The sequence below is a fragment of the Martes martes genome (assembly GCF_963455335.1).
Source record: "Martes martes genome assembly, chromosome: 6".
Classification (NCBI taxonomy): Eukaryota; Metazoa; Chordata; class Mammalia; order Carnivora; family Mustelidae; genus Martes; species Martes martes.
In genome coordinates this window covers 15,533,310-15,559,779 of record NC_137893.1, presented here as the reverse complement: position 1 = coordinate 15,559,779, position 26,470 = coordinate 15,533,310, and the positions used below count along the sequence as shown (strand labels likewise).

General features: G+C 47.8%; 1 protein-coding gene across 1 annotated transcript in view; it reads left to right on the top strand.

The window, feature by feature from the left end:
- The window catches only part of MTHFD1L (methylenetetrahydrofolate dehydrogenase (NADP+ dependent) 1 like), a gene marked incomplete at its 5' end in the record, with an annotated part of 183,587 nt that extends 159,496 nt beyond the window's left edge, over positions 1 to 24,091 (top strand). The window contains 2 exons of the mRNA XM_080805521.1: positions 16,857 to 16,977; positions 23,724 to 24,091. Coding sequence (XP_080661647.1) covers positions 16,857 to 16,946 — 90 coding nt within the window. The 3' untranslated portion in view covers positions 16,947 to 16,977; positions 23,724 to 24,091. The remainder of the gene's footprint in view (positions 1 to 16,856; positions 16,978 to 23,723) is intronic.
- Between the last annotated feature and the right edge of the window lie 2,379 nt (positions 24,092 to 26,470).

Here is a 26,470-nt window from a genome sequence, read left to right as displayed (position 1 = left end):
AATTCACTTTGTTTTTGTACATCTAAAATTTGTCTCTTTATGCCATTTCTTACATTTCTGAAACATTCCCCTGAAGTGCTAAATTGTTTTTAACTTGTCAGAAATAGGGGTCTGATTTTTTGTTTATTTTAATGAAGATTGGTTTACTATCATTCTTCAAAAAAGTATATATATATATATATATATATATATATATATATATATAAAAGATTAAACCAAATCATAGCTTCTAACTCTTCAAGATTAGAAAATGTTTGCTAATCTTGAAAAGTGTCGTAATATTCTTTTTTTTTTTTAAAGATTTTATTTATTTATTTGACAGAGAGAGAGAGAGATCACAAGCAGGCAGACAGGCAAGCAGAGAGAGAGGGGGAAGCAGGCTCCCTGCCGAGCAGAGAGCCCGATGCAGGGTTCGATCCCAGGACCCTGAGATCACGACCTGAGTTGAGGGCAGAGGCTTTAACCCACTGAGCCACCCAGGTGCCCGGAAAAGTGTGTTAATATTCTTAAACAACCTCCTGCACATTTACTTACAGATTTGCACCTTGGGCGTGATTTAATTTAGGAGTATCCGAAATGCCGCTCTAGGCTGACAGCATGGTTAGCAAAAGGAAGAGCTTCTCAGGCAAGCGAATGAGCGTGCAAGTCTATTTCCCTTGTCTGTGGGCCTGCAGGGGACTCAGGCACCACCAGCCCCCCACCCCTGGTGGCTTCTGACTGCTCTCCTGCCTCCTTTCAGTGCCTCCCTTCTCTGGAGGCCGAGGGTCCTGGGGAGGGACCTGGAGTGGAATCGTTCCTAACCACTGAGGCCTGACGGTCACTGTCAGAATGCTGGTTAGTTACAAATAAGAAAAACTCAGTTCACACTTAGACAAAAAGAGGGAAGGAATTGACCCAGAAAACAAAAAAGTTCTTGGGTTCTGTGGCTTTAGCCACAGCTGAGGTCTGGATTCTGTCTTTTGCTCTCTGGTTCTTAGTCTGGCCTCCCTCGGAGTGATGCCCTTCCTGTCACCAAATGACCTACTTCACACTTAAAACTCACTGTCTCAGAGGAAGAAGAACCCTCTGTCCAGCTGTCTACATCGTGGGATTCAGGAATCCCCTGACAGGCCCTGTGTGCCTCACGTCCCGGTGCTGACCCCATCCCAGTGGGCAGGGCAGACCCACCCACGCCACATGGAGTGGCCTCTGCGGTTACAGGAAAACCAGGATAAGCGTGCTGGGCAGGCAAGACTCCAAAGGCTGTGCCTGGCCTGTGGAGCAAATAAACCAGGCATAATAAACCAGTCTCCCATAGGCAGACACTACTGTGTTTAGTGTTTATACGAAATATACATATATAGACATATACGAAATATAAAGTCCTTTAAAAGCATGAACACTTCATTTACAGTGGTCTTTCTCATGACACGCTTCCATGCTTAATGGATTCTATCCATAGGAACTCATTTTCTACTTCGAAAAAAAATCCCCAATCCCTTCTCGGCCTTTTGGCTAAGATCAAGTAAAGTGAAAAAAAGTCCCCATACTGTAAAGGTTGGATAGCATTTGGTTTCTTAAACATAGTGATTTTGCTTAAAAAGAACCACAGGATGGGGCGCCTGGGTGGCTCAGTGGGTTAAAGCCTCTGCCTTCGCCTTGGGTCGTGATCCAGGGTCCTGGAATCGAGCCCCGCATCGGGCTCTCTGCTCAGCAGGGAGCCTGCTTCCCCCTCTCTCTCTGGCTGCCTCTCTGCCTACTTGTGATCTCTGTCAAATAAATAAATAAAATCTTTAAAAAAAAAAGAAGAAGAAGAAGAAGAACACCCGGAAGAGTGGGTCAATCCTTTGTCTATGGCTGAAGCTTCCAGAAAGTAAACAACCAGAGTGCGTCCCTGTTGGGATGATTGAGCACACCGCCCCCCTCAGACCCCCAAGAAGAGTCCTCTCAGACTTAAGGTTTCTCATCTTATTTTCACAAAATTCCTACTGTTGCTCCTTTCATTCCTTTCATGCTCAGCGTGAAAGCGGCGTCTGCAGGTCATTGTTGGACGTATGAGTAAGTGTTAAAGCCATATCCCTTTCTTATTACAAGATCAACTTCTGTTAGTTTGACCACGGAACAGTATCACAGATTATCTCATCCCTCTTTTACATTACAATTTTTGTTAGCTTCGTAAGGAATAAATAACAGCTTCTTGCCCGCAAACCCTGGAAATGAGATTGCATGTTAAACGTAGGTCAGGTAGATGACCGTACGTAAGCACGCATCTCCGTGTACTTGGGGGGTGAAATTTCTCCAACCCCGTGACCCGGGCCCACCACATGCTCAGCTCTTCCCCAGGACCTGGAATGTCAGTGGCAGCCTGGCAGCTTGGCATCACCGTTAATTCCTTCTTTTCTGCCAATGTCCCCCGGACGCGGTGTCCCACTTATTATTGCATGGGGCTGCGGTGCCTGTGAACAGCGGGTGGTTATTTCTGATTGCACGTTTGTCATTTTTCGCGAGGCGCCAAGGGACGTCCAAGAGGACTTGAAGGTAGTGTTTGAATACCAAGTTGACTCTCGGGCATGGCTCGTGAAAGAGCTGATTTACACAATTCCAATTCCCCCCATTGGCGGCAGAGGAGACTTCTGGGTAAACAAACCGAAACGAGAGCTAGACTACAGATCTGATAGCAGCCCTGTGTTTTGATTAAATCAAAAGATGACAAAGGGGAGTTTATGCTGTCCTCCTCTCTGTAGCCACAGAGGCATGTCCGCCTGACCGCACCGGAATAAAAAGCCACGCTGTGAGTTTACAGGACACCGCTGCCTTTTGCCTAGTGACCCATTGAGAGGAACTTGAGCCAAGATCTTATCAGTGATGGAGATGGAGACACCTCAGGATTTTCCAGTATCATTTTTCACTTTTTATTCTTGGACGCGGTTAATAACGCTACCAGGGCTTTCACATCCTGAGGCATTTCCTCACGGCTCTAAGTAGCTGCTACGGGTCAGCTTCTTCTTGAGCTGAGGATTCAGTTACAACATCCATATGCTCCCCAGCCCACTCTCTGACCTTTCTCCTCTTTCAGTACTTTTTCAGGCTTTTAATGTTTCCATTCGCTAATCCCGGGAGACTCTCTCGATGCTCTGAGTATACAGCCCAGATTACTTTTTTGCAAAGTTAAATAGAAATTTCTTAAGCTTCTTAGGAATTGCATTAATTTTTGAACCTAAAAATCATTTACTTACAACGTAGGACAGTGAAACTTGACAGAATATAAAGCTAAACATTGAAGAACTTCCTTATGTCGGCCAGGGAGCGACCACTTTCGCCACACTTGGCATTGTCAACAGTGACACGTTCGCGGGACTGACCATCAGAATTCTTAAGAATGGCCCCAGTACTTGTCCACAGCCTTATTTCTTTGAACTCAGCTCAGTTTCTTTGAAGCCAGTGATTATGGTATCCAGCTTTGATCCCTTTCCTGTGGACTGGTGCCAGTGTGCCTGATTTCATTAAATTTTTGGAAAGGACTAAAACTATGGTATCGTTTTATTGCAGTCCGTACATCAATCATAATTTGGGATGGTCTTGGTGAAAGATGAGGAATTCAGACTGGGATGCTGGGAAAGGCGGGTCTGGTGACAGGGGGTTGAGGGGATGGGGTATATTGAGTACTGAGTTCATATTTGAAGTTCAGCCGCCTCTACCCTATGGTATTTTAGCTGTGGCTTCATTCCAAAATGACTGCAGTCATAAGGCCCAAACCCAGGTACATGGAGATCACATTGTTTTTAATGAGGTACTTTTTTGTTGTTGTTTAATGGGGTCCCTCTAGCCCTCCAGGTTATATAGCCAGGAAGAGTAAAGGATGGTCAGGAGTGAGCCAGGGGCTAAATACAAAATCCATGCAGTGGATTCTAGCTTACTCCGCTTTTTCTCTTCACCTCTCCTCACCCTCAGTCAGATTTGCCACTATACTATTTGCCCATTGCAGTCCCTTTGATTTTTCATTTAGGAAAGTACCCCTTTCCACTGCTAGCTAACCCCCTTTGCCACAGCAGCTTCCCTTCTTCCAGCAGGCCTTGGTGTTTCTGGAGTAAGCGTCACGTGTCCTTGGTTCTGTTTACGGCCTGTCCAGGAATTACTTTCCTCCTCAGGTCCCTCTGGTGACCTTCTTGTCTCAGAGCCAATCAAGGCCCTTGGGCCCACTTGCCAGACAGTTCTACATGACAGAGGGCCAGGTCTAAAAGGACAGTAGCAAGCACAAGATCCTATCAGCGGGCATGTCGGAGTTCTGAGATCATAGATCCCTCAGCAGTCTCCACTGATAACCTGAACATGCCATAGAACCTTTGTTTTCTGTTTCAGTGCACAGTAGAATACTAACCTCTCCAACGTTGAGTAAGTGCTCCTCGTTAACACAGAGGACCTGGCTCCATTGACTCTTAGCAAGAGTAAGTGTCATTCTCTCAGCCTTCAGATGACACACAGACAGACAGACTTACCACCTCTGGCCGAGGTGAAACAGAATGTTACATACACCCTTGGGTGCAAGAAGAGATCACATCTCTAAGAACTGAGGAGATTAAAATGAAAGAAAACCGGATTCCAAGTAAAACTCCTATCTACAACCTACAAATCAGGTTTTATGGAGTAGATTCTAAGTTAAAAAAAAAAAGTTACAAATTAACATACTACCACTTATATTTAAATATCTTTTAACCTGGGAATGATTCCATCTAAACATTGACAATATACCAGGCGAATGTCCTTTTGGAAAATGTGTTTATCGTTCAACCAGTAACCTAGATTCGAAGACTGTCACCAGCCTGTCTCATTCAGTTGACATCTGAACCTCACTAGTTACAGAATATTTTTGATGTCTTTAAGGAGAGTTGTAGAATATCCACATTCTTCTCACGCTCTCTTTTAGAATGGAAATCAACAAACATTGTCCGTGAAGGGCCAGATGGTAAATACTTTAGACTTTTCAGACCATACAGTCTCCGTCCTCACGATTCAGCTCTGCTACTCTAGTGCAGACGCAGCCCTGGACAATATATAAGCAAGTGAGTGTTGCTATATCCCAATAAAACTTTATTTACAAAGATAGGTGGCCAGCTAGATTTGGCATGTGGGCTATTGTTTTTTCAGCCTGTGGTTTATAAGAAGAGAGGTGCGTGCAATTTTACGTTTGGGTAATAAATGCATCAGACTTGTCTCAGGACCCCCTAACCTCTTTCCCACTGGGAACTGTTTTTACTTTCCCGGTGTCCCCAAGTACTGGTGGGAATGAAATGAAAAGGGCCTAAGGCAGAGAGCCAGCCTGGTCCTTTCCCCTGTGGAAATCCCCGCTGACTGCAGGGAGGGAAGCAGCTGGTCTGGAAGCCTCTAGTTCATTGAGGGCAATCAGAACCCTGTTCCAGTCACTTCTGAAACATAACAGTGTATGAAACAAATGTTTGCCATCTGGCCTCATCTGGGAGATGTTTGTGTTTGAAATTAAATTCTCACATAAGCCCAGATTGATTTTGGGCTTCCAGAAAATTACATAACAATAGGTGTAATGGTTGAAGACATAGAAGGAAGAGGAAGGAAAAGTGAGATTTTAGTGAAAATGAAAGTAGGCTGGGAGACAGGTGGTGCTGATACAACTATTTGCTGATGGAAAGTGCATTGACATTGACACTTTGTATTCTTTATATGGAAATATATAAATATAAATATGTAAATATATTCTATAATTATATATTATATCATATATATAATGTTATATATCATAATATATAAATATATATGATATATGTATATAGTATTATATATACATACATATGTATATCATGTATATGTATGTATATGAAAAATCCAGGCTTTATTGGTGTGGTTTCTCTGAGAAGGTAGCTAACGGGCTGACGGTATCACTGTACTTGAACGTGCTAGTGAATTACTCAGACACATGTCAAATGGCTGAGGCACAGATTTATTTGAGAATGTGCCATCATGAGAAGCTTTCATTCACCAAGTCACTGAGAGGCCAGCGGACCCGAGGCACACTGAACTTCAGATGGCTCTTGCTGCTTGTGTCAGTAGCAGACACAATGAGGTAAGGAGCTGCCTTGCCAAAAAAAGAAAAGTTCAGAGAAAACCAGCTTATTCCGACTGAGAGAAGTGGATAACTCAACAGTAACTAAAGAATCCTTTTCTTTTAATATTGGTTTTCAGTGTGTAAACTTAAATGTAAAAGTATATTGCTTTATTTCTAATCATTTCTATAATTTGCTTTTTAAAAAGGACACATACAAATGTGCATTATAAGTATAGAATTTCTCGTGTTCCTTTTTAAAGACTGCAAACTTTTTTTCAAACTTTTCTTGAAGATTTTTTATTTTATTTATTTGACAGACGGAGATCACAAGTAGGCCGAGAGGCAGGCAGAGAGAGAGAGGAGGAAGCAGGCTCCCTGCTGAGCAGAGAGCCTGTCGCAGGGCTCGATCCCAGGACCCTGGGATCATGACCTGAGCCGAAGGCAGAGGCTTTAACCCACTGAGCCACCTAGGCGCCCCAAGACTGCAAACTTTTAACACACATACACACACACAGAGAATACCTGTATTTATTTTACATGTTGATAAATGAATGGAATTTTGGCTCTGGGTTTAAGAAAGTGATTTAATTTTTAGCCCTTTGTATTGTGCCATTGGACCTTAATTATTAATATAATTTTGTTCTTGGACTATATATCCTAAAGTCCAGTTCTGTTATTATATGTAAAAATACCATGTTTCCAATAACCTTACCTTGCAGGTTGAGTGAGTAATGTCATAGTCACCTTTAAAATCCCCATCAGCCTGTAAAATCCATACTCAACATTTATAACAATAATATCTCACCCAATGGCATATAACGGTCTTAAAAATAAATTGCATTCTCGTGAGGATAGAAAAAGAAGGACCAGATTTACCCTTCCATTTGAAACAACTAAAAAACTAGGCGACGTATTTGAGAAAATATCACACAAGACTTCAGACATCAGGCAGCAAAAGATCTTGATCTCTGAGCAATGGGAAACAAGCAAGATGAGTCCAGCTAGTGGCCTGGAGAAGAGGTTCCATGGTGCTGTGTATCAAGAGGAAACCCATAAAATGTCAACTGTCTCACTGAGTTGAAGTCATGGAGCTGAGTGTCCAGGGAAACCAAAGCATCTAGAGTTTGCAGGGCAGATACCAGAGAAGAAAGAACTACAGACACAGAGAGGGGGAGAGGCCCACTGAGGGTCCCTCCTTGAGTTTTCAAGTGAACACACCTGTGTGTAGAGAAGGCCGAGAAAGGATCACCCAAAAGAGTTAGAGGGACCAGTGCGTGGCTCCCACACACAGCCAGGAAGAGGTGCCTACTTCCTATACCTTAACCTCATAATCAGGGGACCCTGGTTAGAATACTAAGCAGGATCTTGCCTCAGTAGGGGAAAGATTATTCCTAGACCAGATACATTTCCGGCCCCACCGACTTTTACCACGACTGTAAAACAAAATCCCAGAAGATCGAATTGTTTCTAAGTAACTAAATGTATCCCAGAACTAAGTATAAAAATACAAAAATATCCAGGATCCAAGAAGATCAAATATCTGACAGCCAGTCCAAAATTACCAGGCACCCAAACAGGTAGGAAAATACAACCTCTGATGAGAGAAGTCAATCAAAATTAGCCTGTAAATGACACAGAAGATAGCATTAGTTGACAGGGACATTAGAACAGTTACTGTGATGGTAGTCCATATATATGTTCAAGAAACCAGAGGAAAGATATAACATGTTAAATGGAAGTGACGGAAGAAAAACGTGTTCTGTCGACCTGCGGGAAAGGGTGCTGAGGGAAGGAATTACCCACAGAAGGACGGCGTGTCCGCCCGCTTGGGCCACCACCACAGAGTAGCAGGGACCGGGGGACTTGAGCAACAGGAGGTTTTCCCTCACAGCTCTGGAGGCCAGACGTCCAAGGCTGAGGTGTCGGAAGGGTTGGTCTCTCCTGAGGCCCCCCTTCTTGGCTTTTGGGTAGCCTCGTCCTCCAGAGCTGCCCCTCTGTGTGCGTGGGTCTCTGGTGGCTCTTCCACTCACAGGGACACCAGTGCTATTGGACCGGGGCCCGGCTCGCAGGACCTCATTTACTCAAAGCCGTGGCTCCAGCTCGTGCTGTTGGAGCGGAGGCCTTCACCACATGGGGCGGGGGGCACAATTCAGCCCATCACATGCCTTACGGAGACCCCGTCTGAGCTCCTGGGTCCCCCGCCAGCATCCGATCGGAGCCACGTTACCAAAAAAAAAAAAAAAAAAATTGCGGCACAAGGGCAAACCCTAGTATTTAGAATAATTCAGGGGGCAAGGCAGAGCCTGAGAGGAGACAGCTCCCATCCCTCCCCTCCTCCCCAGGGGGCTCCCCATACCCCCCGCTCTGCCTCTGTCCCCAGAGCAGCATAAAGGGGCCGTTAAAGAAACGGACAGAGGTTCCCTCCATCCTGCTGTGTTTCCCTGCTGCAGGAGCTTATTATCCCTGCAGAGGAGCTCCGCGGGGGTCGGAGGGGTCAGGCCGGGCGAAGACAAGAGGGAGAGACTAAATGACGGGGTGGTTCTAGCTCTGTCTGTAACAAGGTCTGGGGGAGAACGACCAGACCAGCTACGTAAAAGCAGTTTTCATCCCCGACACCTGCCTTCCTCCTCCTTGGTCCCCCCTTCCCCTGCCTCTTCTCTCCCCTTTAAGTGGGTTACAGAAGAAAGAGGACCGTTAGGACCTTGGGATGAAACCCACGCCCAGAGCATCAGGCTTAGTTTTCAGCTGACGAGCTTCCCAGAAACCAGAATTGGGTGACTCGATACCGAGTTTCCAAGCGGTGAAGCGCGCTTCAGTTGGCTTGTTTTGCCCGCGCTGCTGGAGGTTGTCGCGGCTGGCCACTTGTGGGGCCACCTGGGGGTCCGCTGGCTGAGGACCGGACGTGCCCCCGCCCCCGCAGACACAGGGGACTTGTTTCCAACCACTCAGCTCAGATGAGAGTCCTTCCTGCTGTCCAGTCATCATCACGCTTCTAGAGGCTTCTCCTTGAAAAGATTTGTCCTCAGTAAGAGCAGTCCCTGTTTGCTTGCGTACTTCAGGGCCGGACTGTTGTGGGGTTAGCTTTATATTTGATTATCATAAGTAGGAAGACCAGAAAGCCCGGCTTCTAAAATCGTTTCCAGAGCCAGAATAGGTAGGAGGAAATCTTGCCAACCCATCGAACGGTTTTTTCTTAGAAATCTATAATTCGTCCTAGATCAGAACAGTGTTCAAACTTCCTTCTCCTGTGTCTACCATAAATAACTTACAACACACTCACATCAGGAGACAGTCACGGTTGTCCATTCTATAATAAAATGACAATAGCAATCGATTGTGTGCGAAGCAGTAAACTAGGGTCCTTCCCTTATCTGGTCTGAGTCTTGAAATAGACCCTGTAACGTAGATATTTTGATTCTCAGACTGTATTTCCGAATAAAGAACCAAGGCTCAGTGAAGTAACTCACTCCTAGAACCCACAAGTCCTACAAGCATGGAGCCCTTCCCACCACACCCCGGTCTTGAGTGGGTCACTGCTACTCCCCCGACTGCCACTGAGAGCCTTGCCACCAAGGATGGCCGTCCTCATGGGCCCCACGGGAGGCCGCACAACTGTCTAGAGGCCATTGCTGTACCCGTGTAATGGTGGTTTTCACAGATCTTTTTGGTAATGGATAAAAACGATGTCTTGCAAGTGACGGGGAAACCGACCGGTTGATCCACATTTAGCTTTAGATTTGTCTATTTTAGATTTTGCCGTCCAGCTAAAATTAGTTACCAGAACAAATTCCAGACATAGTTATGAAATAGTTTCCCTGAAATTTTTAAGTAAAAGTTGATGTGGCTCTTCATTTATTCCAGTGGATTACACTTTTCAGAGGGGATTACATAATCCACGTCTCACAGATGATCTTTAAACAGTAGCAAGCCTGTTGTTTTTAAGGAAAAAAAACCTCTTAGGGCCCCTGGGTGGCTCAGGGGGTTAAGCCTCTGCCTTCGGCTCAGGTCATGATCTCAGGGTCCTGGGATCGAGCCCCACATCGGGCTCTCTGCTCAGCAGGGAGCCTGCTTCCCCCTCTCTCTCTCTGCCTGCTTGTGATCTCTATCAAATAAATAAATAAAATCTTGAGGAAAAAAAAAGAAGAAGAAGAAAACTCTTGGCATTATTGTATGTGTGTCATTTTGGAGATGTTTTTTAACAGCCATAAGGATGTGATTTCCTCACTGCTAACCGCTCTGACTAGATTTTTAAAATGTAATTTGGAAGGATACTACCGCAAGCGTAAGCCGTGTAACATGTCCTTAAATAAATTGTTATGGTTTAAAAAGAATCTAGGCGAAAGTTGTAAAGTAGCTGAGTTTACTTTACAGGTACCTTTACTTACCTGAATGCGGTAGCTGAGAAGTCAGTAGCTCGGCAGGACTGGTCGGTTTCCATCACAGCAGCGGCTCCCGGGTGTTCCTGGTGCGGTTTCAGCCGTGCGGCGCACCTGCCGCCACCAAGGGGCAAGGAACTCAGTGCCAGGATAGAAGGGGGCTTAGTGCTCTGTGTTTACGGTCATGGGTAGGGTTGGGCCTCAGGAGTCACTCTGCCTTTGAATTCCAACTCCCAGCACGTCTGGGCTGCCGGACTTGAGGCACCTTATTATGCGTTTACATGTCTTGTTTTCCTAATGTCCAAAGTGGGGGTAAGGGGCCGCAGGGCTCCACCGGCCTTGTAGGGTCTTAGGAAGTACATGGGATATGATGCGTGTTAAGTGCTAATGTGCATGACATCACAGGTGTCACCATTAGCGTTGTCAGGGCACCAAGTCACTAATTTGAAAATTGATAAATAAACGAATCCAGAAAAAAAAAAAAAGACATTTTTACTTGCGTGGATGTTTTGGGGTATGAGTCTTTGGCCTAGAGCTGCCCACACAGCAGGAAGCCTGAGAATGAGGCCAACACCCAGAGGACAGGGGCAAGAAACCTGGGAGGCTGCAGGACCCAGCCAAGCCTTCCATGGCCACCTCTGAGCTTCCGGGCACGGGGACTGGAAGGACGTTGTGTTACTGAGCAAGCCAGCGTGAGGCCATTCCCCCGATAACCACAGACAGAAAGCTGACTAAGGAATGCTATCCTTGCAGTCAGAACAAATACAGGAAAAAATGCTGGAGTTGGGGGAGACTTCTCAAAGCCTTTCAACTCAAACTCTTAGTCCTTTGTAATGTGAACTTTGTAGCTGACGCCAGAGGCACTGCAGAAATGTTGCAGAATTTCTTCGTTTCCTTTGTGTATGTCTGGTCGGTCAGACCCTGCGTCACGTGTATCTTTGTTTCTCTCTAAAAGGACTCCTGCCATCTCTCCTTTTCCAGAAGTCAGGCCCGTAGACTTCAGGCATCGAATGTGTTAGTGACAGCTCTTGCCTCGTACACTCCAGTGAACATTCCCTTGTTTGGGCGGAATTTCACCAGTTACCTCTTTTCAGTGTTAATCTCCCTGAAAATCACATTTCAGAATTGTCCATGAGGCATTATCCGATTTCTGTACCAAATGATAGAAGTATACATTGTAGAGACACGTGTGGTGAATAGGAAGAGACACTTAACCCAGGAGTTGACACAAGAAAGTGTCTACAGGACTTCTGTCTGGGAGCATATGAGGACAGGAGGACTTTGCCTTTTACTTCTACTGTTTTGTTTTGTTTTTTACTTTTATGTTTAAAATATTTTTTAAGTAGATTTTTAAAAATGGAAAGAAAAGTTAGGGACTAACTTCCTACTCCTAAAAGAAAGTGATAATCGCCCCTCACAAAAGATGAGGAAAATAACTGTGCTTGCTCATTCTTTCGTTCAAGGCCACGGATATAAATCAGAGTAATCTCAGCTGTGTAATCCTGGCACGATATGTGAGCACAGTATGGTAATGTTTAGAGTAACCGAACATGACTTACGTCTTAGAAAGTCATACGTTAAGAATTTATTACACAAAATTCTTTTTATATAAAAATCATAGAATGAAAAAAAATTTTTTTAACTAAGAAGTAAGGTGACTTGGTCCAAATAGCCCAGTGGTCTGCTTTATCGGTCTGTCCATCTGGAAGTGAGGACCAGGTCCTGGTCACCTTGGTGTCCCCATAGTGAGCTCTCAGCGCAGGTTGCTGAGTTGAATGGAACACACCTCATCCCTTCACACAGGAACAGGACCTCATGGGCCCCCAGCAGGACACAACCCCGCGATCTCAGAGTATTGCTAGCCACTAAACCAGAGATCACGTTTGGAATGTGGTCGAGCTGTGCAGGTGAATGTTACCTAAAAGCCCAGGAAAAAAATCCCAGAGCATCCATCTCCACCAAGTCAGGCAAATGGAAATTCCAGTGGTAGCAGCAATATCTGTCTTTATTAGAGTGATTTTTCATACCCCTCTCTTTCAGTCACTGGACGTCTACACTCTACCATTTTTTCCTTACACTTCATCCTAGAGTAGCTTATTTCATATTCAAAGACAAAGGGAAGAAACAAAGAAAAAACCCCATCCTCAAGAACATTTCTTTTTGCTTGTTTCCTAATTCACTCATTATCCTAATTTCCTAATTACTATTTTTAAAAGTAATTATTGAGGCTTGATATTGCCAGGCACTGTCTTTAAACTTGATCTTAGCCAAAAGGTTGAGAAGCAGAGGACACTACAGTTACAGCTCAGAAAATACTTCGGCTGAATAAGGAATTTACATTTTTGAGTTATTATTTCATAAGAATCTTTTTATTTAAGTTATATCATAATGTAGTTAACCATGGTAGTTAACCATTGCATTCAATTCTTAAATTTTTGCGCCAACATGATATTTACCAACCATGCTCTGTCATCTCTTGGAGGAAGGGAAGAAGTATGTAGAAGGGATTCCGCCCCGAATTATAAGCTACAAGAATAAAATAAATAGTTGTGAGTAAAAGTGCTTCTTTCTAAACCAAAATGAAACTGGGTGATTTATTCAGTATGAAAAGTAGTAGATTTAAGGAGAAGTCAAAAAATTGCGTAGACACAACAAAACTACAACGATATATTGGTTAAGTAGAACTTAACAATTCTATCACTTCAAGTAACAGAATTTGTAGTCATTTTTCTACTCATGCCGAGAATATTCTTTGACTTACAGTGGCTACTTTTAAGGATATGAGTATTTTCTCTTTAGGTTTAACATATGTTTATATCATAGAACTCGTCGTTTCTACCAAATAAGCTTAGCCCAAAATCAGTAAGGATTTGGAAGCTTTGTTGTAGTTAAAATTGGGGTCATGAAGGGCAAAAGCTCATGTTTTTCAGCCTTTGTAAAAGAATCCATTAATGCAGCGTGACAAGTAAGTACAATTTAGTGGCTCCCCCGTTATTTTAAGCCGGGGGCCTTCTTAGAGGACGCACAAATAAAGTCAACACAGATCACCTCTGACCCCAGGCGAGGGGCCAGAGGTCAACTCCCAAGGGCTGTCCAAATTCTTTCTTTCCCATACTACAGTTCTGACTCTTGTCTGGGGCCACAAGCCCTTGATAACAGAGTTTTTTACTGGGAGAGAATTTGATGTGAGTGCATTAGGTCTCATTAACATCATTCCATATTGTGTCTGCTCAGCAGGAGAAGTTTTATTTTAAAGGTAGATTTCCCGGGGAATAGCTCTCGGTCCATGGGGCAGGGAGTCCCTTGTCTCTTCAGCAGTGTGCCTTCCTGTCTGTGTTGCTGGTCCTGATTCTTGGAAATGACGATTGCGTAATTGGAAAGGAACACAGGAGTCTTCTGATTGAACTTCTTTTCCCCTGAGAGAAATGGATTGAAAATAGAGGAAACACATTTCACACCTCCCAGCATTTAATATCGTGGCTCCTTTTTGTTCCCCGTTTTGCTCTGAAAGCATCGGAATGACCAAAAAGATGCGTGCTCGGCTTCACTGCAGCCAGTAGGCCAGTGCCAGGAACAGCATGAGCCGCACTCTCCCTTTGCCAGCCTCTGTTCTGCTGATATCAGCTAAAAAAGTTAATGAGGAAGTGCTGAATTTTCACGTCAAGGAAAAGAGCACAGACGAGCAGGCAGTGGAGTTGTGTTCCCTCCAGCAGAAGCCGCCACTGTGGCTTCGGTCGGGTGGGCCGCGCTGCACAGGGTTCTTCCTGGGCCTTCTCACCATGTGTGGGTGCAGGCCTGCCTCCCACTGAAGTCTGCTCTGGGCCCAGTAGCTTGGCGGTCAGCAAAGCAGCAAAGTCTGGGTGACATTCTTAGGACTAAATGTGCCTTTGACCTCCAGAGTTGATTCACGGGATGGGGCAGCATCACTGTGGCTGAAAATGATCAGTCATTTCTTCAGCTATAAACTGCTAGTTCCTTTGCCCAGATCCACATGCCTGCACACATTGGGAAGGCATCACCAAGGGCCCACGCTGGAGTGAAGGTAGGCAGGAAAATGGCTATGAAGTTCCTATGGGGACATGGACACGGACGACTGGCAACAAGTAGCAACTGTTGCCACCAGTGGCCTCTGTGTTTGGTGTCCTTTTCCAGCGGAGTGAGCCTGGGTTTCTCCCTGGGGTCCTTCTGAATATGTACAGCCACTGTAGCAACCAGAGAAGAATAGTACTGCTCTGCCAGGAACAGAAACTTAACAAGGACACATCGCCGTCCATATCAGTGGAGTTTGAAAACACAGGGAGCAGGCGGTGTGCCAAAACTTTATTGCAGCTACTTGTTCAGAATGCAGAACACGTTTTCTCCAAGACCTGTTGTGAATGGTAGCCGTATTCCAGGCCAGCCTAAGAAGCCTTTTCAGCCCGCAACATACCTAAAGCGCAATCCCGCACAGGTATAAGACAGGAGCTCGCCACCGTGCAGCACGGTGTCAGTACATTGAGCCGCACGGGGAGCGTGCCCCGTGGCCCCCTCACCGCACTCTCGGGGAGCAGGGGGTTAGCCAGGCCAACGGGTGCACGGCTGTCAGGTGCAGCAGGTGTTTCCGGGCCCCTCCCTCTTCACTGCTTCTACCAGGGGGAGCCCCCTTCCCAGTGCAAAAGGAGGCCTCCCCGGCCACGTCCAAGCAATGCTTCCCGAATGGTTACACGCACACGCATCACAGGGGTGTCGCTGAAATTGCAGATTCTGATTCAGCCGGCCTGAGACGGGTTCTGAGATTTGAGGTTTCAAAGAGGCTCCCAGTGATGTCGACGCTCCTGGTCCACAGACCCATGTACGAGCAGCAAGAGGCTGGCAGCATCACGGACAGGGGTTGTGGGGGGTGGCGCATGGCAGAGGGGGAGACGCCAAGTCAGCGCCCAAACAAGTGAGAGAGCTGAGCTCTGTTGCCAGGCGGGAAGACATGGGTGGACCGTGGAGGTGTAAGTGTGGGCTGTTACACAGCCTCAGCTCTCTAGATTGGTCTCCGGCCGGGACGGGCAGGAGTTTTGCAAGACACAGCACGTCATCCTCAAAGAGCAAAGCCAAGCACAGTCCCAGGTGTCTCTCCTCCACAGGACTGCGTGCAGCACTGCTTTCCGAGCATCCTTTCTGTGAAAAGTGCAATATTAAAGCATAGTAGGAAAAACTGAAATAATAAGGAGTAGATCATCCAGGAGCCTCACAATCTAGGTCCTAGTCCGTGTTTTAGCGTGTGAGTCACCCAGGGAGTCAGCAGTTTTCCCCAGGATGCCAAGGGTTGCTGGTGCAAGGGGGCAGAGACGCACTTCGCCAAACCCTGATCTGGACAGAGTGTGGCAAAGCCGAGAGGAGCGAGGGCCTGGGTTTAATCCTGTGTCCCCCACTGACTCACTGGATGTCCTCGAGCCCCTGCCTTTGTGCCTGAATACCCTCTGTCCTCTCCGGAAAGTGGGGCTGAAGTCAGTACCTACTTCTCAGCGTGGCCGGGGACTTAACTAAATTAGCCGTGTAAAACCCACAAACCCACAGAGCGGCCTGGCGGCCGTGGTGGCGGTTCAATGAGTCATCTGAGGTTATGGGCCTGGAGTCCAGTTTCCCATCTTGCGGCTAATCACGTGTGACCTTGGACAAGTGGCTTAGCCTCCGTAAACCTTGGCGTCCTTCCTTGTGGCGTGGAAATAAGGAAAGTGCCTACCTCACAGGGCTGTTGGGAGGGTCCAAAAAGGGAAACTTGGCCCAGCGTCTGGTGTGTAGTAAACCTCAGTTACTGGTCTTAGGTTTCCCAGCTGCCCTCCACAAGTTGTAGGTTTTACAAAAACGTGTCTTGGGGGTGAGGAGGAAGCTGTTGTTTGCTTCACCCTCTCCCACTGGCCCCTTCATCTGAAGGGGCTCAACTTTTTTAAGGATGTGATTTAGAAAGGGTTTGGAAACCAGCATCACGGCGATGTGCTGTGGGGCCATGGGGGGAGGGAAGTGGCCTCCGTTTCCAGGAGGCGGACATCTGCCTCTGCTATTCCATTTCCTGAACAAAGATTGAAATAGCAGGTGGCAAATTTAAAGAGTACAGGTGGGGGCGCCTGGGTGGCTCAGTGGGTTAAAGCCTCTGCCTTCCGCTCAGGTCATGATCTCAGGGTCCTGGGACCGAGCCCCGCATCAGGTTCTCTGCTCACCAGGGAGCCTGCCTCCCCCTCTCTGCCTGCTGCTCTGCCTACTTGTGATCTCTGTCTGTCAAATAAATAAATAAGATCTTTAAAAAAAAAAAAAAAAAAGAGTACAGGTGTACGGGACCTAAAGGTACGGGCGGCAGCGTTGAGTCACGTAGGGAATTCTGGCCATTCTGTGTTCTGTGTTCAGAGTGATCGCTTTGTACCATCTGCTAAGAGAGCGTGTTCTCTTTTCTCCCCTAGATGAGCACCATGCCGGGACTGCCGACCCGGCCCTGCTTCTATGATATAGATCTTGATACGGAAACCGAACAAGTGAAAGGCTTGTTCTAAGTGAACCCAGCTTCTGCAGGACCTGACTCAGGTAGGCTGCTGTGCTTTCTACTGGCTTTTTCTCCCCCACCCCCAAATACTTTTTAGTTTTATTTTGTTTGGGTTTTCTAATATGTACTACAAAACGCGGTCTGATAAGTGGTCTCCTGACTTGGTTACTGTGAATTCCTACGTAATAAGAGCCTGCAGCTTGGGCCACCCCTAGAGGTGGATATGCAGTTAGATGGGCTCCTATCCAGCGCAAGTCACATTATGTCCCCTCTGGGTATAGATTTATTTAAGGCATCTCTTGCCACAAAAAAAGGAACCTTATAGGGGTGCCTGGTGGCTCAGTCAGTTAAGCATCTGCCTTCAGCTCAGGTCACGATCCCAGGGTGCTGGGATCAAGCCCCAAGTTGGGCTCCTGCTCAGCCGGGAGTGTGCTTCTCCCTCCGCTCATGCTCTATCTCTTGCTTTCTCTCTGTCTCAAATAAATATATAAAATCTTAAAAAAAAAAAAAAAAGGAATACTGTAAACTCATAAAAAGAATATTTCCAGAATTAAAGCTGGTAGAGTGCCCGTCCTTACTCACGTGGCTATACTATAAGGCACACAACCCCCGTCGTGGCCCACAGTGGACACCTGCGACCACGGACAGCACCGCACACCGGGTATGACGTGCTGTCGCGGGCGCGGGCTCGCATGTGCTCGAGTTTCATTGACAAATGAGGCACAGTAAGAGCTTACCCGCCACAGCTGCTAGTAACAGAGTCACCGGAACAGAGTGCTGGAATCGAAGTTGACGCATGTGCTCCTCTCTCCATCTCTCAAAATACCTTATTGTCCTGCCCTCGCCCTTCCTCATGTGATGAAGATGATAAAATGACTCTGGCTGCGTGAGGAGGTGACGTGAGGGCAGTGACGTAGGCGCATGACAGAGCCCGAGGCTGCTGTTGACCTTCTAACCCTGCATCAGGAGGCCTGTGTGCTCCAGACCGCACCAAAGCGGAGGAAGGGAATCCGCCCCCGCAGGGGACTGCTGTGTCTGCGGTCGTTTTAAACGCCAAACTCAAGCTTCCGACCACCCCTCTCTCGGCACAGAGACAGACTCCCCTGACGGAGGCATCGGGGTGCGTTCCTTCCCTGTAGGGCTGCTGTCACCACGTCGCACGACAGGACAGCTCAGAACTACAGGAGTGGCTTCTCCCGTGCTCTTGGAGGCTAGACATCCGGAGTCAAGGTGACAGCCTAGCCCTGGCCCCTCTGAGACTCTGGCAGATTCCGCACCAGCCTCTTCTCCCTCCTGGAAGCTGCCAGTAACCCTCGACGTCCCTCCGCTGAAGCCACACCGCTCCGTCTCTGCCTGCGCGGCCGAGGCCCACTCCCCGAGTGTCACTGTCTTCCCGTGGGCTCCTGTCTCATGGAATCAGGGCCCACCTCACCGACCTCATCTCCACTCAGTGGCATCCACAGAGACCTTAGCTGGCTTCGGTTTTGGGGGTCAGGACTTCGGCCTATCTAGTCGGGGACAATCTAACCCATAACACTCAGCGGAGAAATGACAGGGACACTCGGCTCTTAAACCACCGGACAGACACATGGAGACGGGGCAGGTCCTCTAACACAGAGGGCCCAGTGAGCCATAGGAAGGACAGAGCAGCAGAAATGAGACCCCTTGACCTCTCGGGGTCCACACAGCATAAGGGGACTGGGCTCAACTTGGAGCTCCCGTAAGCAGCCCCGAGCAGTGGGGGTCCCTGGTCTTACGCCTGTCTCCCCCTCGGTCCTGCGCCACACCTGCCGGCTCCTGTCCTCGCTTCCCTTCCTGAAGAGAAACGGCCAGCCTCCCGGGTCGCGCCGCCTGGAAGCCTCCCCGTCAGCAGTTGTCAAGGCTCGAGGCTGCTTTCCTTCATCCCATACATCAAACGTGTCCTCACCGTGTTCTCAAGCCACATTCCTTTTCCCAAACGGCCCCCGTGCAGTCTCCGCGCTCACTCCTGTCGCTGTTCCCAAGCCCCGCACCCCTCCCTGCTGCCGGCACCCCGCGGGCCTGCCTGACGAGCTGACTTGACCTGAAGACCGTTTTCTCCGGTTGCCTGAGCCAGGCAGACGGGATTCTCGCTTTTGTTGGCTTCATGACCAGGAGTCAAGGCGGGGACATGGCTTTCTTCTTCTGTGAGTCTTTGTTACTAACAAACGCCGAAGAACTCAGCTGTGATGAGAAAGGTAGCGACCCGACCTCTGTGAAATCACATTAACCCCAGGTGCAGAAGTGTCTGGTGTCGGTGTCTGGTGTTTGGTGGTGACTGTATGTGTTTGTCACCGAGGAGCGGGGGCTTTGTTTACTTTGAACCGCAGCCACGGTTCATATCTGTGTCAGTTCAGAAAAAGAAAACTCCACCAAAGGAACCCAGGGGGACTGATTTACCCAAGAAGCCTGTGGACGGGAGCCTGGATGATGGTGTCATTTGGTCTTTGGATGGCACTGTGTGCTTCACGTCAAGAACCCGTCATGCTCTGCTGCTGCCGTGTGTCACTTCTCCCCAGAACAAGTGTGTGTCGTCCCTCGCCTCTCACGGACGGGACTTTCCCACCCTTGGGGTCCATCTTCATCTGTCCTCCAAGAAGGTGCTAAAAACCCAATTAATGCCTTAATCATTGCAGTTAAGGCTTGGGTGACTCCCAGGGACACGTCCTTCGCTTTGCTGTCACAGACACTTAGATCCTTAGGCTCGTGTTCCCTCGGGGTTTACTGAAAGCTGGAGCAAGGGCTGGAGGCCAGGAGGTTGGCCTGTGCAGATCGCCGGTGCCCGGCTGGGTGCTAAGCCCCTCGCCTGGGTGGTCACAGCGCCCCCTGGAGGCAGGCACTTCCCCTGCGCGCTGAGAGCGGGTAGCTGAGTAAGTGGCCCCCACCCACAGGACCCACAGGACCGCAGGGCTCTTTCCCCTGCTCCGCCCCGCCGCCCCTTCCATGGCTGGCACGGGTCGCTTCGCCGTCCCTGTCGCATGTCATGCAGGCATCAGCCCAGCGAGGTGAGCAGTTTATTTCGGCGCCACGAAAACTCTGGCCCAGGGAGGCCAGCAGCGTGCTCCCGCTGCACAGCTGATAGACCTGAACGCCCAGGCTCCTCCGGGATCTGCTCACTCACTCACCCGTCTTTATGGCCAAGCCAAAGGATGCCCTCTGCGTCTCAGTCACAGAGTGAGGGAACTTTGGCCTGTTCTAGAAGATGCCAACCAGTTATTTGAGCAGACCCGTAATTTGGGGGTCACCGGGTGATTTTTTTTTTCTAACAAAAGACAGTTATTTGGGTATTAAAAGCGATGACTTTGTCCAAGCTCTTTTATAACAGGGCTGCCTCTCACTGAACCTTCTCACTGAATGTCATTCTCCCTTCCCACTCACTCCTCCAAGGCTCCTCTCGTGAGCTGCCCAATGCCGTTTCTAGGTTCGCTGGGCAGTGGTTCAAAAACCATCACTTGACCCTTGCTTGCACCCCTGAAAACAGATCTGGTGTCACAGGAGAACACCACTGTACAAAGCAAACATTCCTTCTCAGGGACTCCTTGATATACTCTTTGTTGTTGTTTCTGTTTTTTTTTTTTTAAGATTTTATTTATTTATATGAGAGAGAGAGCAAAAGAGCACAAGCAGGGGGAGAGACAGAGGCAGGGAGAGAAGCAGACTCCCCACTGACCAAGGAGCCCGATGCGGGCCTCGATCCCAGGACCCGAGGATCATGACCTGAGGGATTAACGACTGAGCTACCCAGGCGCCCCCGGAACTCCTCCGTATAATGACCCCACAGACAGCCTCTCTGTTTCCTGTGCCCTCATGCACGTGCCAGTCAGGGACCACCTCTACTGACATCGAAGGTCGATGGCTGTTAAAAGTACCAAATATAAAAACGTGAACGTTCAGGTGACAATCAACTGGGACAGATTTGGGCATCGGGAGAGGAAATGTCTGGTTGGTTGCTCTGCTCCGGTGGCGGTCGGACTCCAGATCTTTCCATGCACTCGGCTGGAAGAAGCACGCTCGCTACTCTTCATGGCCCCTGCTGCCGTCTGCCCCATGGAAGACTGACGTCTGCTGACCACTGTTGCTCTCCTTCCCCGTCCTCTCCTCTCCTGCTCACCTCACCCCTAGGAAATCACGTGAGGCTCCATATGAACAGGAGATGCCAAGAAGTCCCCAGAGTTGAGCTCTTGCTCCTTTCCGGGGCTCCCCTCTGGTGCCTTCAGTGTTGTCAGAAGAAGGGCCTGATTCCCTCTTCTCCACGGCACCAAATGCAACTAATTAAAATACATCGTTTGTCCCAATGAATCGGACCCTGCCACAATACTCTTTAGTCTTTTGTTTGAAGACGACTGGACTTGGACTGGATTTTTTCCCCTCCCCTTTTGGTATCTCATTCTGAACCTTTACCCTATATCTGAGTCTCAGCGGGCTCCAGGCAGACACTATAAAGTCCGGTAGATTTCCTGAAGAATTCACATACTCCCTTTGTCCCCAAGTGTGGTTGGCTAGAGTCCAGCATCAGACTGACTCTAGCCCTCCTCTGGATGTTCGTTATTGACCAAGAAGGTTTTTTCTAGAATTGCACATGCAAAAAAGAATGTCATACCTGCTCATTTCTCCCTAAACAGCTGCCTTCAGAGCAGGAATGTTCAATGATATTAAATAATCATAAATTCATCTTGAGTGCGGTTGCTGCCGCAGACCTCCCTGGGCAGGGTTTGTCATCCCCAGTCTATAAACCACAAGGTTTCGGGGCTCCCGAGGGTAGCACCTGGGCTCTATGCTTTGGATCCTTTTTTTTTTTTTAATTCAACTTTTATTTAGGGAACATACAATGCAATGTAGGTTTCTGGAGTCGAATTCAGTGATTCGTCACTTACAAACAACAGTCGGGGCTCACTGAAACTATCTTTTCAAGGAACCACTCAAAAACCACTGATCACAATTATGCTCCAAGAAAGAGGTCAGTGAGTGTGTCGTCCGGGCCATCCTTGGAGTATGCAGTTGGAAGCCCAGGCCACTTGAATAAAAGATGGTGGGGACGGCATCAGCGATGCCATCTTTACCATCTCACTGACATCTGTCTAACTAAAATGGAATATTTGGAAGCTTAATAGGTGGGAAGTTCTTAACTCCCTTTTAAAGAAACTTTTTTGGAGATGGGTGGGTGGTTCAGTCAGTTAAGCATCGACCGGATTTGGGCTCAGGTGATGATCTCAGGGTCGTGAGATCGAGCCCCAAGTTGGGCTTCACACTGGGTGTGGAGCCTGGTTAACATCCTCTCTCCCTCTGTCCCTCCGCCCACTCGCACACTCTCTCGCTCACTCACCCCCTCCCCCACCCCACCCCCAAAAAGAAGAAGAAACTTGTTTGGGCGTGCTTTGGTTTCTTATCAGTCCCATACCAAGATAGAATGTTTCATATGTTCTGTCTTCATAAAATTCTGAATTTTTTTTTTTCCCTGAGTAACTGGGTAACAATGAACAGCTGATTCCTTTTTGAATTCTCACTGTAGCGATTGCTTTTCCAATTCGTAAAATCTATATTCAGACTTTCTGTACTTCTGCCAACATTCTGCCTTTTCTTAAGACCTGGAACCACATACTCTAGGCCCCTTTAAACACTAAACCACTGGATACTAAGGTCACGCGGCTAATCAGCTGGTCTTTCAGCACGCACAGGTTTAGAAGCTCTTTCCAGACTTGCCCTCCCTGGGTTATTTCCAGTCCACAAAGCCCCCCACCCCCCTTCCTCCACAGGCCTCTAGGAGCCTCAGGTCAGGGAGAACCAGAGCCACTGAATGAAACCAGCCACCTCTCTAAGGTGGGGGGGGGGGGGCGCGGGTGCGGTTCGCACCAGGCAAACACCTCCCTTCCTCACCGCAAAAAATATTTTTTTGTTAATGATGATTATGCTTGCCGGGTGTCTGTTTTCTGTGTACTTCCCTGACTTGAATCAGATGCTCGGGGACTATCCCAAGTTCCCGGTGTCCTGTCTTCATCCCTGCCTTGGGTTCTGAAGCTAAGCCAGCATCCTTTCCGGCTCCAGAGCCCTCCCTCGTCGGTGGGAGGCCGACTCGATGTACTCCCGCCCAGTGTGAACTCCTGGCCCCACAGATCGACTCCTCCATGCGCACATTCAGAGTAAAGGCCCAACACCCGCCTTTACAGTCCCTGCTGCAGTGGTGACCACGTGTTTTCTGGAACTCGGGGATGTGTTTGTTCTTTGTAAAATGCAGCTGGACCACTTCTCTTTCGAGCTAATGGCAGGTTCCGGCCGCGTCCGAGTCTTAAGATTCTTTGAGAGGAAACGAGAAAGCTCTGACATTAGTAAGAAGGTCTGGACCTTCTCCCTTCCATTTGCGCCCTAAATGCAATTTCAGACCTCGCTTTCTGTGCTGACCGTAAGAGAAACCGAAGTCCAAGGCGACAGGATTCCTAATCTAAAATCTCTAAAATCCCGAGCGTTCTCACTCAGCAGGATCCTAGAGACTGTAGAGCCCAAATTTAGAATTTTGGAATTTCTGCCTGATCTTCTCAGGGCTCGGCTCACTGCCTGCAGTGTGCGTGGTCCCGGTCGCACACCCTGGGCTTCTCCACGGCTCTTAAGTAAAAAGACTCCAGACAGGGATCCCGGCCTCGTCTTGTGAAAAGAATCCCTTATCGGCTGTCGAATTTTCTTTCAGTTTCCAGCTTTTTAGAGCCCTAGTAACAGTTTAACACCACAGGGTAAAAAGCTGTTCTTAAACCCCCGGAAACATGTTTTTGTCTTCCAGGCTCACGAAACAGACTACTCTTTGCCTTTTTGCTGCCGTTGGAGAAGAAAGTGAATTTGAAATATGCCTCTTACGTAACGCGGGAGCAATGGGGAAATAGGCCAAACATTTATTCTTTGTTCAAGACCAAATTCTGTGTGCAACCAAGCTCGCTGTCCGGTAAAGAGACCTCCACTGAGTTTGAAAGAAACTAATTTATTTTCCGTTTCTGCAGAGTTTACATTATTTCCCACTGCTTACACTTCAGAAAGTTTATTTTATGGGGACGGAGGGATTAAAAGAGTGTGAACGAAAAGGTAGCGTTTTCCACTCTGGAGTTTTCTATTTTGTCTTTGAACTGCAAATAAACATGTATCTAGAAAACCCACCAGTGAGTTTTCCGTGCCAGATAAAACTCTGCTGTCTAGAGGTAACGGTTCACACTGGGCTTGTGACCTAACACCGATCTTCTGGAAGACTGTGAATACAGCCAGGGCTTTGGAAACCGAGCAAGAAAGAAATCACACACACACGCTCACGCACACACTCGCTCACACACAGAAATATCTGGCCCGTTGTGAAATCTTCTGACTGCCGGAGAGTGGTAATACCCTGGAAAACAAAGTGCATTTTATATCTAGAACTGTTTTCAGCGCCAGCAAACTTGGCATCACTTACCTAAAAACGAATGCGTTGATGCGTTTCTTCCCCCAGTGAATGAATCTCAGTGGCCGTTAAGCTCCCCAAGGCCCATAGGCAAAGGAAGGAGACTCTTAAAGGTCAGGTGTTTGGCAAGTGTTTGTCCGTTTGGCCAACCCTTCCTTAGTAGGAAAGAATGTCCTATGGCCTGGACCCTCTTCCCGGGAGTTGCTGACCCTTTTTTGATTCCATGTCTTCCTACAATAACATAAAATTATACAAAAATTAAGACAAAACCAAGGATTCAGGAGCAAACAAGAAGGGATTGTCCTCTAAGCAGTGTAAGGAAAGTAGTCACCATAAATATCTTAAATGTCCCACAGGCACATCCTGCAGGAGACCTTGACGTCGGCTCTTTCCTGCGTCCTCTTGTGCTGCCCCCTTCAGTGACCCTGCTCCGTAGTTGCTCTGCCCATAATGTGTCTTTATGCACCATTCAGTGTGTTCCAAAACATAGCTTAATAACTAGAAAGCCCTGGGGCGCCTGGGTGACTCAGTTAAGTGTCTGCCTTTGGGCTCAGGTCATGATCTCAGGATCTTGGGATCGACCCCCACATTGGGCTCCCTGCTCAGCGGGAAGTCTGCTTCTCCCTCTCCCTCCGCCGCTCCCCCTACTTACATGGTCTTACTCTCTCTCTCTCTCTCTCTCTCAAATAAATAAATAAATAAAATCTTAAAAACTAAAAAATAAATTAAAAAAAAATAACAAGAAAGCCTCCCCACACCAAGACTGTCTCAAGAACAATTTCGCTTGGTGGTTCTGAAGGGTGTGTGTGGTGCTCCCCCTCCCCGTCCGCTGTCTGGGAGTCCCCCTCTCCAAACATAGAATCGACTCGTGGCTTCCGTACCTAACACTTTGAAGGTCTTAAGGGTCCACAGTAAACTTGTTCTCCATGTGATACCCTCAGGAAGCACTTTTGCTCAGGAGTTCATTTTCAAGTTCATTTTTTAAGCTGTTGCCTTCTGTTACTCGACTCTCCATAATTTTCCTCTGCTATTCAGTTTCATTTTCTATTTTTGAAAGTGTTTTTAGAAATCTTTTTTTTTTTTAAGATTTTATTGATCCATTTGAGAGAGAGAGCATGAGAGGGGAGGTCAGAGGGAGAGGCAGACTCCCCGTGGGGCCAGGAGCCCAATCGGGACTCGATCTTGGGACTCCGGGATCATGACCTGAGCCAAAGGCAGTCGCTTAACCAACTGAGCCACCCAGGCGCCCTAGAAATCTACATTCCAAGAGCTTTAGACCAGAGACTTCTTCCCTTACCTCCTTTCACCAGGAAGTTGGCCAGTTCACCAAAAAGAAAAAAATACAAGCATCCCAAACACAAATGGGGGAGAACTTTTCAAACGCTCGTGATGAACGGCCGGTAACCCAGGTGTCGCTGGGCACCCCAAACTGTTTTCCCATTGTGTGGCCGGCATGCTCTGATGGCTTCGTTTTCGACCATATACTAACCTGCTTCAATACGCTCCTGCCGAGGGAGGAGCAGCCTCCACTGCCAAGAAAGGTCTTCGAAAGGTTCATTAACAGGCTCAACTCAATGACTTGAGGCCTTCCTAGACTGGAACAGGTGTTACAGGGAAGAGTTCATTTATCTACCATGTCTTCTGAGGCCAAGGCCTAAGGAAAAGAAATCGTTCCACCTTTGACATGGTCGTTTTAAGTGAGAACTCTTCCCAAGAAGATTTCTTGGGAAAGATCTGATCTCTCTCTGCCTCTATAATTGAAATGTGAGAAACCGCGGACCACCCCAAAATGGCGGTGGGACCCCGGTGACCCACCCCCCCACCCAGACTAGTGGGCTCCCTCCCTCCCTGCTCACGTTCCTGTAGCAGCCACTCTTGCAGAGATCAAGACCCAGACCAGAGGAAGTCTGTGAGAGCTCCCGGGGGAACACACCCCGGGGACTAAGTGATAACAAGGGAGAGACGACTGCAGGCTCGGGAAAGTAGCCGCCAGGCACTTAGCCAACCCATTGTCGCTGCTCTTTTTATTCTTCTATTTCCGGGGTTGTCTGTTTTAACTAGAATGTATGGACCCCCTTAGAACAGTATATGAGTATTCTTCA